Below are 17,199 nucleotides of genomic sequence, written 5' to 3'. Positions count from 1 at the left end.
TTCCTGGGAGGGATGAAAGAAGACTTGAAGTATGTGTCCAGAGTATATAATCTCTGCAGGGTTACCCAAGGAGTGAAGGTCGTCCCAGCTACTCAGCTAAAACCAGCAGGCACTACGTTGGGCAGAACTGATATAGGAAGATGCTGGAGGTGGAAGATCACTTTAGTGACAATGGCAAAGGCATCATTTCATATTGCATAGGAGAAGGCAATGGTAAATCACTCCTGTATTTTACCAAGAAAACATATCAATAGAAAATATAAAATGATTGATGATATAGTACCAGATGATGGGCTTCTCAGATTGGATAGAACTCAACATGCTGCTGAGGACAGCTGAGGATCTTCATAAACACAATGGTTTATGGCATGGCTAGACTGCTGATGTTGCCATGCAGGAAAAGAAAATCCAAAGCTACAAAAACAGAATGAAAGCGGAAACATGGAACATAAGAAGCATGAACATGACAAAGCTCAACATGGTGAAAGATGAAATGGTAGATTTCGTGGGGCCATGTTAAAGCCCCTAACCCCAATACACATTCCCAAAGAAAACAAAGCACAAGCTTAGCTATACAGTGTTAAATTTGGGGACTATCCTGTTACAAAAACACTTTCCCAGGAAAACTACATTGACAGTTTAGCCACTGAACATTCAGAAGGCCAAAGAATGATGATAAGCTAGGAAAAGATATTGGGAGACAAGAAGACCTGTGCGAAAGTAGAAGAAAGTAACTTCCTAGAAAGAAACTATGTTCACGGAATAATTGCCTCTTTGTTCCTTTAAAAACCTCACTGTCTCTATAGTCCTGCCCCATTACCTCATAGTTACACCCTAATGGCCTCACTGACTTCACTAGGCACATGAAGTGTTATATCCAATGAAATGCCTGGCTGCTCTATCCAATTACATATATATTCTAATTTGCGAGAGTCTATAAAAAGGGACTGTAACCCCATCTCTTTTTAGGCCTGTCTTTTCCCCCAACACTGTCAATAAACCAATTTGTGCTTTATGGAATATGTCTAGGTCTCCAGTTGAAATGTATTCCTAAAATATTCTTCTACAAAATTAAATGACTACACATTGACATCTTAGATATCAGCAAATTGAGATGGACTGGAATTGGATACTTTTAGTCAGATCATGTTGTTTACCACCTACAAGGTGAAAAACAAAGAAGGAACTTGACTGCATGTTCTTGAAGAGTTTCTGTAAGAAACTCTTGGAAAAGTCTTTCTTAAGCCAGTGCTGAGAATCTAGATTAGATCCAAGCTTAGTTTCTGATCTTTCTTGTGGAATCAAGCAATCTTTTCCTTTAATTAAGGACTTTAAAACTTCTAACAAAGAATGGCTTCTAGCAGTCAAAGAACTCACCATCTAGACCTTAGACTAACGGGAGTTTGATTATAGCTTCTGAGCTACAAATCTGACAAGTTATTCTGCTGCAGCACTTAAAAAATATTGTTAATAAATAGTAACAAAGCTCAGGTTTTCAGATACTATTTTTTTAAAATGTGGAATATTCTAGTTTCTAAGCAAAACAAACTCCCAGTAATGATGCAATCTGGGGAAACAGAAGTTTAGTTCAAATAAAATTGAATTTCCAAGAAAGAATTAGCAGGCCAATAAATAATATCAATTTTGCAAACATTTTAAATTTTGAACTCCAATTACAGTCTGGATATTATGACTTCACTTGAAGAAACTCAGTGTATTAATGACAAATGATTATACACACACAGGGTTTAATTTTCCCTTCCTAAACATATTTTATTTCAAAATTAAATTGAAATACCATGTTATAGTTCCAAAGCATAGGAGGAGGAGGCAAGTGACAAAAGCGTGTTGCAAAATAAATGCCATCCATTGCAATGCAAATAGAAAAGGACATGACTTGTATCATGATTGAATGGATGTATTCATGAATGTTACTAGAAGTCAATCAATTCAAGTGTGTCTGTATTTTCGAAATCCCCGCAAAAAAAAGACATTAAAGCTAAAATGGATTTAATTAAACATAAAATGGGATTAATGGAAAAGGAGGAACTAGCACAAAAAATCAGAAGTGCTAAACAGAACTACTTTGAAGATGCAAATACACCAGGCAGATGGCTAGCTTATAAACTGAGAAAGGAGAGAGAATCAAAAAGGATTAATCAATTGATAAATGAAGAAGGACAGATCTGCTTTGGTAATGAGGACAAGAAAAAAATTATACAAGATTACTATGGAAAATTGTATTACCAAGAGAATGTTCAAGAAGAAGACGACATACAATATTTACAGAAAGCGAAATTACCCCAGATACCTAAAGACATTGAAATAATGTTAGAGGGGAATATAACTATGATGGAACTAACAGAAGCTTTAAAAAAGCAGAATGTTGGGAAAGCTCCAGGTCCAGATGGGCTGCCAGTGGAATTCTACAAAACCTTCCAGGACATACTGAGCCTCCAACTATTGGAAGTTATGAATGAAGTTATGACAAAGAAGAGGATACCTAAAACATGGACTGAAGCATGTATTACACTTATACCGAAGGAGGACACTGACCCGCAACAGGTTACAAATTATAGACCTATATCTCTATTAAATTCAGATTATAAATTTTTTGCTTCAATTTTGGCAGAGAGACTGAAAAGATATTTAAATAATTTTATTCATGCCGATCAAAACGGATTTCTGCCAAAGAGACAAATTAAAGACAATATGAGAGTAATTCTGGACACTCTGGAATACTATGAGGCACATCCTGAAAAGCAAATGGCCTTGATATTTTTAGACGCACAAAAAGCCTTTGACAACGTGAATTGGCGATTTATGTTATTGCAGTTGGTACAAATGGGCTTTGGCAAAAAATTTACTCAAGCCATTGAAACAATATACCATAAGCAGACTGCAAAGATCATGATAAACGGAGATTTAACAGAACAGATAGACATAACAAAAGGGACGAGACAAGGCTGTCCACTATCGCCCCTGTTGTTTGTTTTAACATTAGAAGTGTTGAATAGGAATATAAGAGAAGAGAAAGAAATAAAAGGAATGAAAATCAAAAAGGAAGAGTACAAATTGCAAGCTTTTGTGGATGACCTAGTATTTATACTAGAGGATCCATTGGAAACAGCATCTAAATTAATTGAAAAGATAGAAGAATATGGAAAAGTAGCAGGCTTAAAAATAAATAAAGATAAAACAAAGATATTAACAAAGAATATGTTAGCAAGGTGAAAGAAAGAACTGGAAGAAGTCCTAGAAATACAAGTCACAAACAGGGTTAAATACCTAGGGATATATATTACACCAAGATGTAGTACATTGAAGGAGGATAATTATGTTAAACTCAAACGACAGATCGCAACAGATTTGACAAAATGGGAGAACCTACAAGTATCAATGATTGGGAGAATATCCACCATTAAGATGAACATATTGCCTAGGATATTATATTTATTCCAAACAATTCCTATTCGTCTAGGGAAAGAGTTCTTTGATGACTTAAATAAAATTGTATTGAAATACATTTGGCAGGGTAAAAAAGCAAGAATAAAGCTTAAACTACTTCAAGACGCAAAAGTAAGAGGTGGGTTTGCCTTGCCTAACTGGGAATTATATTACCAGGCGACAAATTTGATGTGGGTAAAGGATTGGATAACTTTAAGAAATAATAGATTATTGACCTTAGAGGGACATGACCTGCTGTTGGGCTGCCATGCTTTCCTATGGTATAAGGGAACGAAAACATAGGGCTATTTTAGAAGGCATTATATTCGAGAGGCATTGTTTTTAAACTGGGAGAAGATAAGAAGACAATATTACTTAAAAGTTCCATGATGGATATCCACTATCGAAGCCTCTTCTTATCCAATAACATATAAAAAGGAACAAACAGTTAGATATACTGAGATATTGAATGAAAAGGGTGAACTTAAAACTATGCAAGCATTAGAAGAACAAGGTATAAAAATGAATTGGTTTTCATATTTGCAAATACAATCTAGATTTGATAAAGATTTTAAAGCAGAAGGTATCTATGATAAGCTGACTGTTCTAGATAAAATTTTGATGGGTACTGATGAAAAGGTGATTAAAAAACTTTATGGACATTTACTAGAATTTAAAATGGAGGAAGAACAGGTCAAAGAAACAATGATTGCATGGGGGAAAAATTTTGGATATGGAATTGATTTAGAGAAGTGGCAAAAACTATGGTCTCAAAACTATAAAATGACAATGTCAACTGCATATAAAGAAAACTTGTATAAGATGTTTTACAGGTGGCATTTACCCCCAGCAAGGATCGTGAGAATGTATAAGAACAAGTCCGATAAATGTTGGAAGTGTCATCAGATACCCGGCTCATATTACCATATGTGGTGGACATGTTCAGAAGCCAAAAGATATTGGATTAAAATCCACACATGATTGGAAAAAATGACAAAACAACACATAGACTTTAAACCAGAGACATTTTTACTGGGAATTATACCGGAAACATACAGTAAAGAATTGAAATATCTGATTGTAAATGTTTTGACAGCGGCTAGAATTGTATTTGCTAAGAATTGGAAGAATGAAAAAGTACCTATGCAGGAGGAAGTTATTAAGAAAACTATGGAATGTGCTGAGATGAGTAAATTGACATTTGAAATTAGAGAGCAAGAAGACAAACAATTTTATATGATATGGGATTTGTTTTATCAATGGTTGGACGAAAAGATATAGTAATGTAATAGATTAGGAAATTATATAATAGAAACTCGATAAACTGATATAAATTACTATATATATATATATATATATATATATATATATATATAATCAATGGACAAAAATGATACAAATCTTATAATGAAAGCTGGTGTTATAGATAGACTAGACACAAATGATTATTAATTGATAACTGATAAATATATAAATATATGTTGGATAGATAATATGAGAATCTATATAAATGGTGAGTGAAGACTATGAAAGGATGGCACAAATGATTGGTAACTGGCTGACACACGGTTTAAGATGGAAGATGGTTTTTATGTTTTTTATGTTCTTGTTTGTTTATGTATGTTTGTGTTTGTTGTAAAAAATAAAAAACTTTAAAAAAAAAGGGCGTTTGTATTTTCCTCAACCCCAGACTGAAAATTAGGAAGCTATTTTTAAAACTGATATGAAATACACTTATTCTAAATCCCCCATACCTTTTTGAAAATTTCTGCAACTACTGATCAAAATACCCCTTCTGGACCATTTCAACAGTCAATGAGTTGTGGACTCTGTGTCAGATAGAAAAGTTGCACTGGGTAATTGTAGGTCTGCAGACTAGCAACTATGCTGTGGAGTACCTTAAGATGACCTTTCATCCCCAAAGCTATTTAACATTTATCTGAAGCCACTGAGTGAAGTGATGTGGAGTTTGAGGTTGGGATATCATTAGAAATGCTGCTCTTGTTGTTATTTAGCATCCTTATAAAAAATCTAGGGATTTTTGCAAAATCATTGTTCAAAAATTTAACCATCTAATAAAAACTAAAAGAAAAACACAAATTAATGAACAATAATACAACAAGCATCCATCTCTATCTTCAGGCGACACCTGAATCATAAAGAGCCATTTACGTTCGTATCTAGATTCAATGATAGGCTGCATGGCAATCACCAGATTGAATCCTGACAGTAAAAAGACTCTATGGATGTTTCCAGATTACTCATCCTCAAAAAGAACAGATTTTTAGCAGGGAGAAGGGATTCATTTTAATAATTAAAAACTTAAGGAACAAAAATTTATTGGCATATCAAATATGTCCTTTCTTGGAAGTGAATACTTGTTCATGCATTGGTAACCTAAAATTTAGATTACTTTCTATAGTCTGGAAATTGCAGTTGGTGTAGAATCTGGTAGGGAGGATGCCAAATAGAATGCCAGTGATGATGCAGTTGCATTGACTGCATATTAGTTACCAAGCCAGGCTCAAGGTCTTGTCATTGGCATTTAAAGCACTAAGTAATTTGAGATCGAATCAAGTAGCAAATTGCCTCCTCCAACATATACCTATATGATTGTAAAGATCAAAGGAAGACTTGCTTTTTGTATTTTGACCTGCAATTTTTCATCCAACAATCACTAAAAGTGGTTCTTGACTATAGTAATACCCCTTCTCACTCAAGGATACAGGTGATGAACTCTCTCTTTATCCAAGCATTTCTTGTTTGAATATACCACTTGATCTCCATTTGTACAGAATTTAGATTTTTGGTTTAAATATTATTAATATTTACTGTATTCCACTTCAAATCATTATTTATTGAGTTGGTAAATCAAATTAGTTTATCAAATATGATTTGATAAACCAAATCAAATGTGACTTGATAAACTAATTTATCAAACTGGTAATCACACAATAGACTTCCAGTGGGTAACAATATAAAACATTAAAAACATAATAGAATACAGCAATAAATGGCATAAACTGATAATATAATACCACAATAATTTAATCCCCCAAGCCAAGAGCAATTTCTTCCCTTATTCCCTGAAAGATCTCAGGAACAATTCCATATTTACTAGTTCTTAGAAAACCAACTGCGTAGATGCCAACCTAGTCTTGGGGGAGGTAGAACTACTCAGTTGATCAGGGACAAACACTGCCTCCCCAAAATGAGGATTATTAGTAACTTCTCTTGTGAGGAATTTATCAGATGGGATGATTCCACTTGAAAGATTCCATTTATTTCCAAGAAGTCTTTCCAATGCCTACATCTTCCTGCAACTGATATTCAGGGAGACACTGTCCCTAAAGCTGGAGATTCTATTTAGCCATTGTTGTATATAACTTCTATTACAAATGTTAAAACACATGCCCTAAATTGCTCTTTAAGAGATTACATTGCTTAAATCCAGAAATTATGTGCAAAAATCCCATTAACTATTTGTCACTCAATGCAGAAAGAAATCAAATGTGTTTTATTTCCTCTACATTTGAAAATCTGATAAGTTTCCACAACATTGAGCTGATGATACTTAAAACTGTCTTGCCCAGTAATAATTGTAGAAGCCAGTAACTTAAAGTGAAAATTAAAATGTCATACAGTATTTAAAAACAGGCTGGTAGGTGGTCTTGTGAACCATTACCGTTAGGAAGATCTCTAAAGAGAGGGGGTAAGTGGGAGGGCCTCTCAGTGGCATACATTTTTCCTTAGCCCAGACTAACACACTACCTTGTAGGAAAGATCCTTGAAGTTTATTTTTAAAGAACATTTACTGTATTGTTTAAGCAATCATTTCCACTGCTTATAAGCCATTATGGAAGGACTGTTATCCTGAAAACTGGGATATAAATAATTGTATTAAAAATACACTCAAGTAAAGTATCCTGGATTAATTAACACATGTAGTGTGTTATATCCAGACAGAGACATGTAACCCTTAGACACTCCTTCATACATTTTATGGCAGTAAAGAATATGTTCCCAAATATGCTTTCAGCAATGTCAAAACCCCTCTTTTGCATTTCTGTGGGAGGAAAGAGATTTAATTTCAAGCAGACTTTCTACACATACCAATAAAATTATAATTTCTGGGAGGGAACTTAAAAGAAATAGGAGAGTAGCAAAAAGAAATAATGAGAAACAGTTAATAGGAAATTATAGAGATGACTGAAGAAACAAAGAATATGTGGAATGACAAGCATAAATAAAGCAAAACAGCAATAGAGATGGAAGGATATAACTCACATTCCATCTAAAACATTCACAAATGGCCGTAGACTATTTGAATTGTAGCAAAAGTTAACATACAATATTTTCCTTACATTTCACCGTAAAGTGAACTTCACAAAATTAACAGATTTGACTCAATTTCCTTTTACAGGTAGTCCTCATTTAGCAACCACAATTGGGAGCAGCAACAAGGTTTGTTAAGCAAAGTGGTCACTAAGTGAAACTGTGACTGTGCTTATGATCTTACTTCAGACCTGCAAAGGTTGCAAAGTTGCTTTTTCATCACTGTCATAACTTCAAACGATTACTGTCCAAGGCAGTCACTAAATGAGGACTACCTATAGTTAATAAACCGGTATTCACTCAAAATCAAGATGATTTTCACTACAGATGCAGTTTAAATTGCAACATGTTCCTAAATATTTATTTTCTAAGCAATTCCAATGAAGCCATGTCTTCAAAATGAGATTGTAATTGTGACATCTGAAATCTGAATTTCCTTTGTTACAGTCAAGTTCAACTGATTCCACTGTAAAAAATAAAGACATTATAAGGTAATTGCTGGGTAGAATGACGCAAAGAGTTTCCACGACAACAAGTACTGTAGTGTCTGCCCTTGTACTTCCTCATCTGTTTGCTCTCACACCAGCAGCCTGACAGTACAGTCACTACATCCTGTTTCACTTAAAAGATACTGAAATATATAAGCTGTAACTTTAATCCCTAACCAACCTTTAAATATTATTTAAAGTATCCTTACTACACTACCAATATTTTGATTTCTATATTTCCTTAACATGAATATTAAATATTAAAAACAACACTTGTATACATTTCAAAAGACATCTTTAAGCCCATCTAAACATGTATTTGGAAAAATGTATCTTAATGCAGAGAATATGAAAAAGAAATACTTTGGCTGTCTCTGAAAATTATTACAAACCAATAATATTATTGTAATATTAAAATATCACTACCAGTTTTATAGAAAAAACTTAATGTATAAATTAGTAACTTTAAAATCAGTGACTGCTGTTTAAAGCAGTAACATGAAGCCAGGAATGATCTACTATGAGTGCTTTAACTAAAAAAAAAAAAACCAAGGTGCCCCACCTCAACAGTTCCAATTGAGAAAGGTACCAAAGTAGACTTGAAAGAACACTTACGCCCACCTTTACAAAGTTACATTCAAAGCTTCAAACAAACCTGTTTTGCAACTCCCCCAGTTTCCTTGATACCAGTAAAAAATCAGTGTAAAACTGATGGGATCTTACTATATATTTCAAATGGATTTACTGGTCAAGTAGATATTTAAAAAGCATCCAAGAGAAAATGTAACTCTGTTAGATCCCAGAGCATAAACACTATGAGGCCAATATGTTGACGCATATTGATGATACCTGACCCCAAAGCAGTAAATGACCTATCCAGCAGTTTCATGTAGATATTAAACAGAAGGGGAGAGAGCATCAAACCCTGTGGTACACCATAACTGAAGGGCTGTGGGTGAGATCTCTCCCCAGCTGTCAAAACCAATTGAAACCAGTCACAGAGAAAGGAGGAGAACCAATGTAAAATAGTGCCTACCATCCCCAACTCCCAAAGTTGATCCAGAAGAATACCAAAAGCTTCTGAGAAATCAAGGAGCATGAGATTACCCCCACCTCAGCTCCACTTCAGGTAATCAACAAGCACTACCTATCCATATCTGTACTAATCCCCAACCTGAAATGGGTCCAAATAATCTTCTTCCTCCACAATCCTCTGAAGCTGAAGCCCTTCACAGTCCTGAAGTTCCAGCCTGCCCCCCAAGTCTCTCCAACCCCTCATTCTCCTTTCCCAGGCCAAAGCTTCCATTTGCCCCACTTACCCCAAATCTACACACTCACACTCATGCCAGGTCCTCACAGGCACTCAACAACCCTACCTCAGCCTGTATCTGCCCTAGGCACTTGATAGTCCAAGAAGGGAGGTCAGGCCACTACAAAAGCTCTCTAACATACCCTGTCACCCCGCTCCACCCTTTCTTGATAGGAAAACCAGATGTAACTGGCTAGAAAGTCAGGGTGCTTGATCCTGAGTCCAAGGGAGAGAGCCAGAGGAGTGGTGTCCAGCTTCAGTCTGGAAGACGGTCCCACAAGACTCTGTGAGGGCAGCAGCAATCTCCTTGTGGTAATCACACTGTCCAACCCAATACTGCCAACCCCAATTCATGTCCTTCCAGGTCCTATTCAGGGCACCTTCCAATATATCTCAGCCCTAGGTAAAAGCACCTCAGGGAACCAAAGCATGGGTCTAAAGTACTTGACATGCCAATTGCCTAGCATGCATCAGTTTATTATCTTTGTAAGAGTTAAAATGTGGTAAGGGCAAGGCCATGTGAATTTCCCTTACATCAACAATCCCTAGGTATGCATGACTGTAAAGCCCTTTGGACATTACATTCTAAAGCTTGGGCATATTCAACTAACTGGATGGGGTGCAATGGGCTCTGGCTCAACCCAAGCAGGACTGATTGGCTTTGGGTGTGTGGGCCTCCCAGTACCAAGGTTTTTCCATCTTTGGTTCTGGATGGGGTGGCACTGCCCCAGACGGACCCGGTGCACAATCTGGGGGTCCTCTTGGACTCACAGCTCCTGCTAGAAAAGCAGGTGGCAGCCGTGGCTAAGAGGGCCTTTGCATATCTTGGGGTTGTGTGCCACTTGCACCCAATTCCTGGACCGGGAGGCTCTGCTCACTGTCACTCACGCCCTCGTGACCTCCCATTTGGACTGTTGGAACAACCTCTACATGGGGATGCCCTTGAAGAGCATTTGGAAGCTTCAGCTGGTACAGAATGCAGCTGCCCAGGACGTAAATAGTGTCGGCTACTTGGCACATGTAACACCACTGCTTCAGGAGCTGCATCGGTTGCCAGTGTGTTTCCGGGTGCAATTCAAGATGCTGGTTGTCACCTTTAAAGCCCTTCATGGCTTGGGACTGGGTTACCTTAGGGACCGTCTTTTCCCAGTTATTTCTACCCGTCTAATCCAGTCCGGCAGGATGGGCATGCTCCGGGTCCCACCAGCCAACGAATGTCAGCTGGCAGGGACCAGGAGACGTACCTTTTCTGCTGTGGTGCCTGCCCTCTGGAACATCCTCCCTCCTGAGATTAGGATGGCCCCGACCCTTTTGACTTTTCAGAAGGCCTTGAAAATGTGGCTTTATGCTCGGACCTCTGGCCCCAAGTGTGCAAAGGGCCCTGTTTCATGGTTGTGCTGACACCAACTGTTTTTTAAGATCTCTTGGCTATATTTATATTTAATGTTCTGTATTGTTTTAAGTGTTTGATTGTTATTATTGTTAGCTGCCCAGAGTCATTGGTCTGAGATGGGCGGCTATATAAATTGAATCAATCAATCAATCAATAAATCCACAACTTCCTCACAACTAGACACTGCAGCAATTGAGAAGAATGTGCTCCCACTTACGGGAAGGCTTCTGCGCATGTTTATTGAATATGCTTACAACTCTCCTGCCAACCTTTGCATTCTCTGTGCAAAAACCTGAATAAGCAGCAGCTAGATGGCCAGGAATGCCCAGCAATTTCCCTTCAAAGAAGGCTGTCTTCTTGATCCTTACTTATTTAAATTATTGGCTCACAATGGGAAAAAAGGCAACATAAAGTTACAGGGGAAGAGTATGTTGCAAAGGAGGTTTTAAAGAAAAAAACTACAGAAAACATGCCGTGGGCAGCATACAGTAACTACAATCATTGAGTATATTAATTCAGCATATTTTGATGACACATTTTCTTTTTGATTGTTGAAGCTGTTAGGCTAGTGTTGTTTAAAACTACTCGTGCAGTCCCTGTTCATTGGATAAGACAGCATTCTGTTGTCATTTTGCTGTCCATAGAAGACAAATAACTTAGTGGAAACCTTACTATACTGCATTCCATTTTGACAAATTAATTTGTTGTAACATAGGGAGAAAAGAGCAATTAAATCAGAGTTCAAAGTACATGTGATCAGGCTTAACATACTTGCTTCCTGAAATAATTTGGAATACAGTATAAAATAACTTGTAATACAACAGTACATAATAAGTTATACAAAGTATTAAAAATACTAGCCACTTAAAAAACAATGTAATGTAGCATGATAAATTGTTTATTAAATCCATGGGGTTTTTTTCCTGAAGGCTTCAATTGACTGAATGATATGCCAGTTCATTTCTATAGTGCCACAATGCATTTTCTTTCACACAGAATAATACTATTATTCTTCTGTTTATGTGATAAACAATATCAATTTTTATATTCAAAAACTGACATTTAAAGATCACACATTTACACAAACTTTTTTCTCTAAAAAGTCAAAGAAAAAAGTATGCATTAGACCTTAGTGTCCAACAACTCAATCTTTAAAATGAAGTATATCATGCTAATTTCCACTTTTTAAAATGCTCAAGCCCTTTAAAATGCCTAAGCCCTGTAAGCTAACCTGAGATTCATGGGTACATTCCCTATTTTCTGGATAACTAGTTAAGGAAACAAGTCAATCCTAAGAGAGGTGTTTTGTAGCAATTATCTTCCTGGAATTTTTACATGGAATGTTAGTCTGTTCCAAAAAAGATGTTACCAAGCTCAGGTGAATGAGCCTTTCATATCTTTTCTAGACCTGATTAGTTTGAGCCTTGGCTCTGTAATATTGGTAAGTTCCATTTCAAGAAAGTGGTAAGTTCCATTTCAAGATAGAGTGGACATTTTAGTGGTCATTAAAGAATGTGACCACTATTGCCTGAGAAATTCAGTTCTCTCCCTCTCTTTTTAGTAAATCCCAGTTGTATGATTCTTACTTGAACATTTCCAAATCTGTGCAAAGGAGATTCAACTCAGGAAACATGTATTTCACACCATATTATACCCACTGAAATAGCTTTAAAAATTTAAAAAGATCCTCTTATGCAACTATATAAATATGTGATGCTTTGAAAGGAGAAATATCTTTTGCAAATTTTGAATTTCTTCTTTCCTTTGGTATTTTATTTTTTAAAAATTGAATTTCAGGATAATCAGTGGTTTCTAGTAGCCTGAACTTAACTTTCACTGCCTTATTAAGTTGAACCATGTGAAATGTTATATGCTACCAATAATAAGATTTTTGGCTTTTACAGACTCTAATATGGTTAGAAAAATTATAATGCAAATCATCGGATTTGATAATTCTTTTAACATTAGTTAATGAAATATTAATAACCAATATTCCTGTTTAAAAAACCCACTCCTATTCGTATCATATAAGCATAAAAAGAAGTGTTCAGTCATAGCAAAATCTTTATAAACTACATATTTGCAATAAAGGAACAGTGGAAGTATAATTCATGCATGAGATGTACTTCCTGTTTTTCATGGCAGGTGTGACGTTAGGAAAGGAACTTGCACTGCAGAAACATGCAAACTATCCTTTTATTTAAAATCTGCATATCCTTCCCATGCATGTTTTTTTTTTCAAAGCTTACACCAGCTGCGTAAAAATAAGAAGTAAACTATTTCATTTTTTCAGGAATCATGGTTATACACAAAGCTATTCTTACTATGCTGAATCATGTATATTGTCTCATACAGAAAACAAGTACTTTCACTGTGAACAGTCTCTGTTAAAGTAGCATACAAAATGTCTCATTTGCTTCACTCATGGATGTGTATATAGCTTGTCTTTTTTCCTGCTTGGATTATTTGAGTTGTATTTTAATGATGTATCATTATCTGGTTTTCAAAAAATCTCAAGTTACAAAGATGTGCTAAACAGTGACCCAATCTACTTTTTCTGTATTTCTTCAGCACTTACCTGAATTAAAGAATTTGTATTCTTTTACCTTTTTCCTAAAATGAAACTTTAAAATGTTTCATCTAAAAGCCAAATTGTTTTAAGAATATACATTTTTATACTGTATTTCTCAAAAACCAATATTTTAAGAAACAAAATTTTGGACAAGTTATCGCAATATTAAATATTAACATTAGTATTTACTATATTAAATAGTAAATAATGTTCTTATATTAATCTGTAAAGCTGGCTTCTATATTAGGAAAGAAGGATAACTTTTCTTAAAAATTGAGAATTGATACATTTACCAGTTATGGATTTAATTGCCAATGTTCTTATTAATATTTTTAAACAGAGTATTAAGAAATTAATTGATACAACATGCCCATTATGTTATTACAGGGTTTCCCATTTTACAATGTATATATTACAATGCAACTCTCTATGTCTTCAAGTGGTTAAGCTCAAGGCCATATACTGGACTGAAGCCATTGCATATTTATAAAATTATGTATTTTATATCAATTAGCAGTGAACTATTTTTGAAATGGCAACAGTACTAGAAAATATAACGTACCTTAGAAGGAACAGTTACAGCAGTATTTCTGAACATCATAAGAATTTTTCTTCCTTCTTATATAAATACAAAGTTATTTTTTTTCAGTTATAATCCATTTAACTGAAAATCTACTATGCAAGATACAACTTCATATTTAAAAGTTCAGAGAAGAAGACACTTGAGAATGCACAATCCAATCATATGCACAGAATAAACTCAGTATTCCTTAGAACTTACACATGTGTAGATATGCACAGAACTGCAGTCTTACTGTGCAAGTTAATTAAAAAAACATGATGGTACATAAGATAAAGCCAAATCACCAAAACTGCAGAGACGCTTCCTTCATTTGCTAATAGATAATCATTTCATGTGGTCAGTTTTTCAAATTACAAGAATCTTTCATAATCAGTTTATTAGCTATGAGGCTTTTCTAGCAACTGACTATGTTCCCTTGAGTTAGTTATAATGTAATATTATAATCTTTAATCTTATCAGTGTAAGATTAAATATCAACCTTAAAATGAGCAACGTAAGTTATGGATCAATCAAAAGAAATTTTGTGCTAACTCATAACCTCTTTCAAATACAAGTACTGCTAACAAAATTGGCTAAGCACAGTTAAATATATTTGAAAGCAATACAGTAACACTGTGCCTGAGGTCTTTTTAGAATTGTATTTTAATTTTTCCACAGTCTCTATGCCATTTTCTTAAGAAAATGACAAGTTGGCACACCTTTCCCAATGTCTGTTCCTTAGGCCTTTGTCTTTCCTGCCATTTCCAAAAATATGAAACCTTTATTGGTGTCCTGTTTGTCAAAACAAAATGGGCTGTGCTCATGTCAGTCTGCTGAGTTTTTGTGAATAGCTCAAAAGCCATGTTATAGAAGAAACTTCACACAACAGTTCCTCCTCCTTTATATCAGCGTATATTGGAATGAAAAAAGTAATATCGAGTTAGTTTCAAGAGTTCACATAGCTCCAAATTAATCTAGCTTGTATTCTTTGTGAGAATCTGTAGACCTCATTTTGAAAATTCATACTAAGTTTGTCCTGAGCAATAAAAGGTATCAGATGGTGCACAGTTACAAAGTCCTTTAAAAGTTTAGTTTGGCTTAGAGAATGCAGTTTTGTTTTGCAATTTATCAACTCAAGCAATGTAACATGAAGATCACCAAGAAATTCTCCATTTAGGCTGGCAATATCACCATATACAGATTATATTTGCTGCAACAAACTAACGTGGCTATTCCTCTGAGGATATGGGTTTTAATTAGGTGAGTCAGTTATATTCATCTTTGAAGACTGCATAGTCCTGACCAAATTACTCAGATACCATTCCCGTAAGCGCGACGCTGGAAAACGGCCACCTAACAGGATACCAGGGTTCTTTATTACAGCTGCAGGATGCTCGTGCAGAAAGCCTCCCCTCGCGCAGCGCCTTAAGTCTTACCTGTTCTTTGGAAATGCAAGGCAACGAAGGTCTCCTGGACATTTTGCAGCTGCCATAGTAAGTGGCAGAAGTCTCCCCCAAGGACACGCAACTGGATCTTCTCCTGGGTCGGATCACAGGAACTTTGTGCTCTGCGCTGCTGGGCAACTTCGGATGCGAACACCGGCGGTGCTGCTGTGAACACCGACCCAGAGGGGAGCGAGAAGAGAATATGCAGCACTCTCCTCCCAGCAGCGCCAACAAGCATCCCGCCGTCCCGGCGAAGCAGGACAGGAGCGGTCTAAGGGGCGGAGGCAGAGAACCCAGACTGGTGAGCGACACCAGCCACACGAAGCTGGAGAAAACCAAAACCAGGAGGCTGCTCCGGAGTTTGAGGCTCCGCTGCAAAAGGGTCAGCCCGGCCACAGTGCCAAGCGTGGCCAACAACCGCCCCGCCATCATCTGCAATTCGGCTGGTGGGGCTTGGGGGACGCCCCCCTCTGCTTTGGCCTGGTGGGACAGCAGGAGCCACTGCAGCGCCACCAAGTCCCCCGCGTAGCAACAAACCGGCAGCGCCAGGACCCACCAGAGGCCGCCGGGCTCGTCCCGGGCCAGGTAGCAGGTGAGGAAGAAAAAGGCACAGGCAAGACTGAAGAGGGGGCTCAGGCACTGGCAAAGCCCGAGCGGCGCCAACAGCCCGGTTGCTTCGTGGCGGCTTGCAGCTGCGCCCGCTTTCCTTTCACGCTCTCCCCAGAGCAAGGACCACGCCAGGAGCGCCAAGGCAACGGCCGCGGCGCCCAGCCCCAAGACCAGAGCCCGGCGCGAGGCGGCCGGGAGCAGCGCACGGAAGTCCAGCGTGGGGCTCCGGGGCAGGGGAGTCGCGCATCCCTTCGCGTAGCCGTTCCGCAGGTTGGGCTCCGCAGAGCCGCGAGCCGGAGGCTGCTGGCTGACAAGTTTCTTGAGCCCGCGGTGGAGGGGAGCGGAGGCGGCGGCTTCTTTCTCATCCCTCATGGTGGTCGCGCGGGAACAGGCTCCAGGAGGAGGCGGCGGCGGCGGAGAAGAAAGAGGAGAAGCGGGAGTTCGTCAGCTTCTCCTACCTCCTGACCCTGCCTTCTTCATCTTTTCCCAAGAGAGGAAAACCAGGGAAAAGCCAGCAATAACGAGCCTCGCTCCTGAAGCGAAAACGGCGGCGGGATCGCAGAGTCCAGACTCGGAGCATGGTGGGTAAAAGACGGAGGGAGGGAGAAAGAGACGGAGAGAGCGAGAGAAAGGTAGAAGTACCTCTTTCCCTTTTTCCCCCGCTCGCTCTCGGAGGGAACGCGCTGTCGCCTCCCAGAGTTCCACGGCGGCAAGGTCCGCACGCGCTCTCCCAAAACACACCCTCCGGTGACGGCACTCTTCTTTTTTTGCCCGCCGCCCGCCCTGCAGGGCACACGTCATAGAGTGCGAAAGGGCAGGCGATCGGAGAAGCCCCGGAGATGTGTGTGTGTGTTTGTCCCCAAAAGAAAGGGGAGGAGTGAAAGGGTTAGCAGCAGAGTCCTGTATGACTGCTGAGAAATAAGTTCCATCGAGGTCGCGGAAGTTTAATCCTTAACTGAGAATTAAATCTGCTGTCTGAGGTGCGGGTTGGCCCTTCTACAGTCTTGGGACAAGACGAGAGCTTGGCTTTCAACGACCC

The 17,199-nt window shown here is 38.0% G+C and overlaps 1 protein-coding gene across 2 annotated transcripts in view; it reads right to left on the bottom strand.

Annotated features, from left to right (window-relative positions):
• The window catches only part of PDE3B (phosphodiesterase 3B), a 61,610-nt gene extending 44,699 nt beyond the window's left edge, over positions 1-16,911 (bottom strand). Inside the window, exon 1 of one of the 2 annotated variants that reach the window (XM_088145987.1) lies at positions 15,543-16,911. In XM_088145987.1, the coding sequence (XP_088002113.1) occupies positions 15,543-16,532 (990 nt within the window). In that variant the 5' untranslated portion in view covers positions 16,533-16,911. The remainder of the gene's footprint in view (positions 1-15,542) is intronic. The other variant, XM_088145988.1, reaches the window with a different exon arrangement.
• Positions 16,912-17,199: the final 288 nt, after the last annotated feature.

Source organism: Python bivittatus, unplaced genomic scaffold (assembly GCF_059951505.1).
Source record: "Python bivittatus isolate LINGU-HERP-01145 unplaced genomic scaffold, Pbiv_v1 ctg000480_np1212, whole genome shotgun sequence".
NCBI classification, from domain to species: domain Eukaryota; kingdom Metazoa; phylum Chordata; class Lepidosauria; order Squamata; family Pythonidae; genus Python; species Python bivittatus.
Note: the sequence above shows the minus strand (reverse complement) of the source record. Positions and strands in the feature narration are given on the sequence as shown.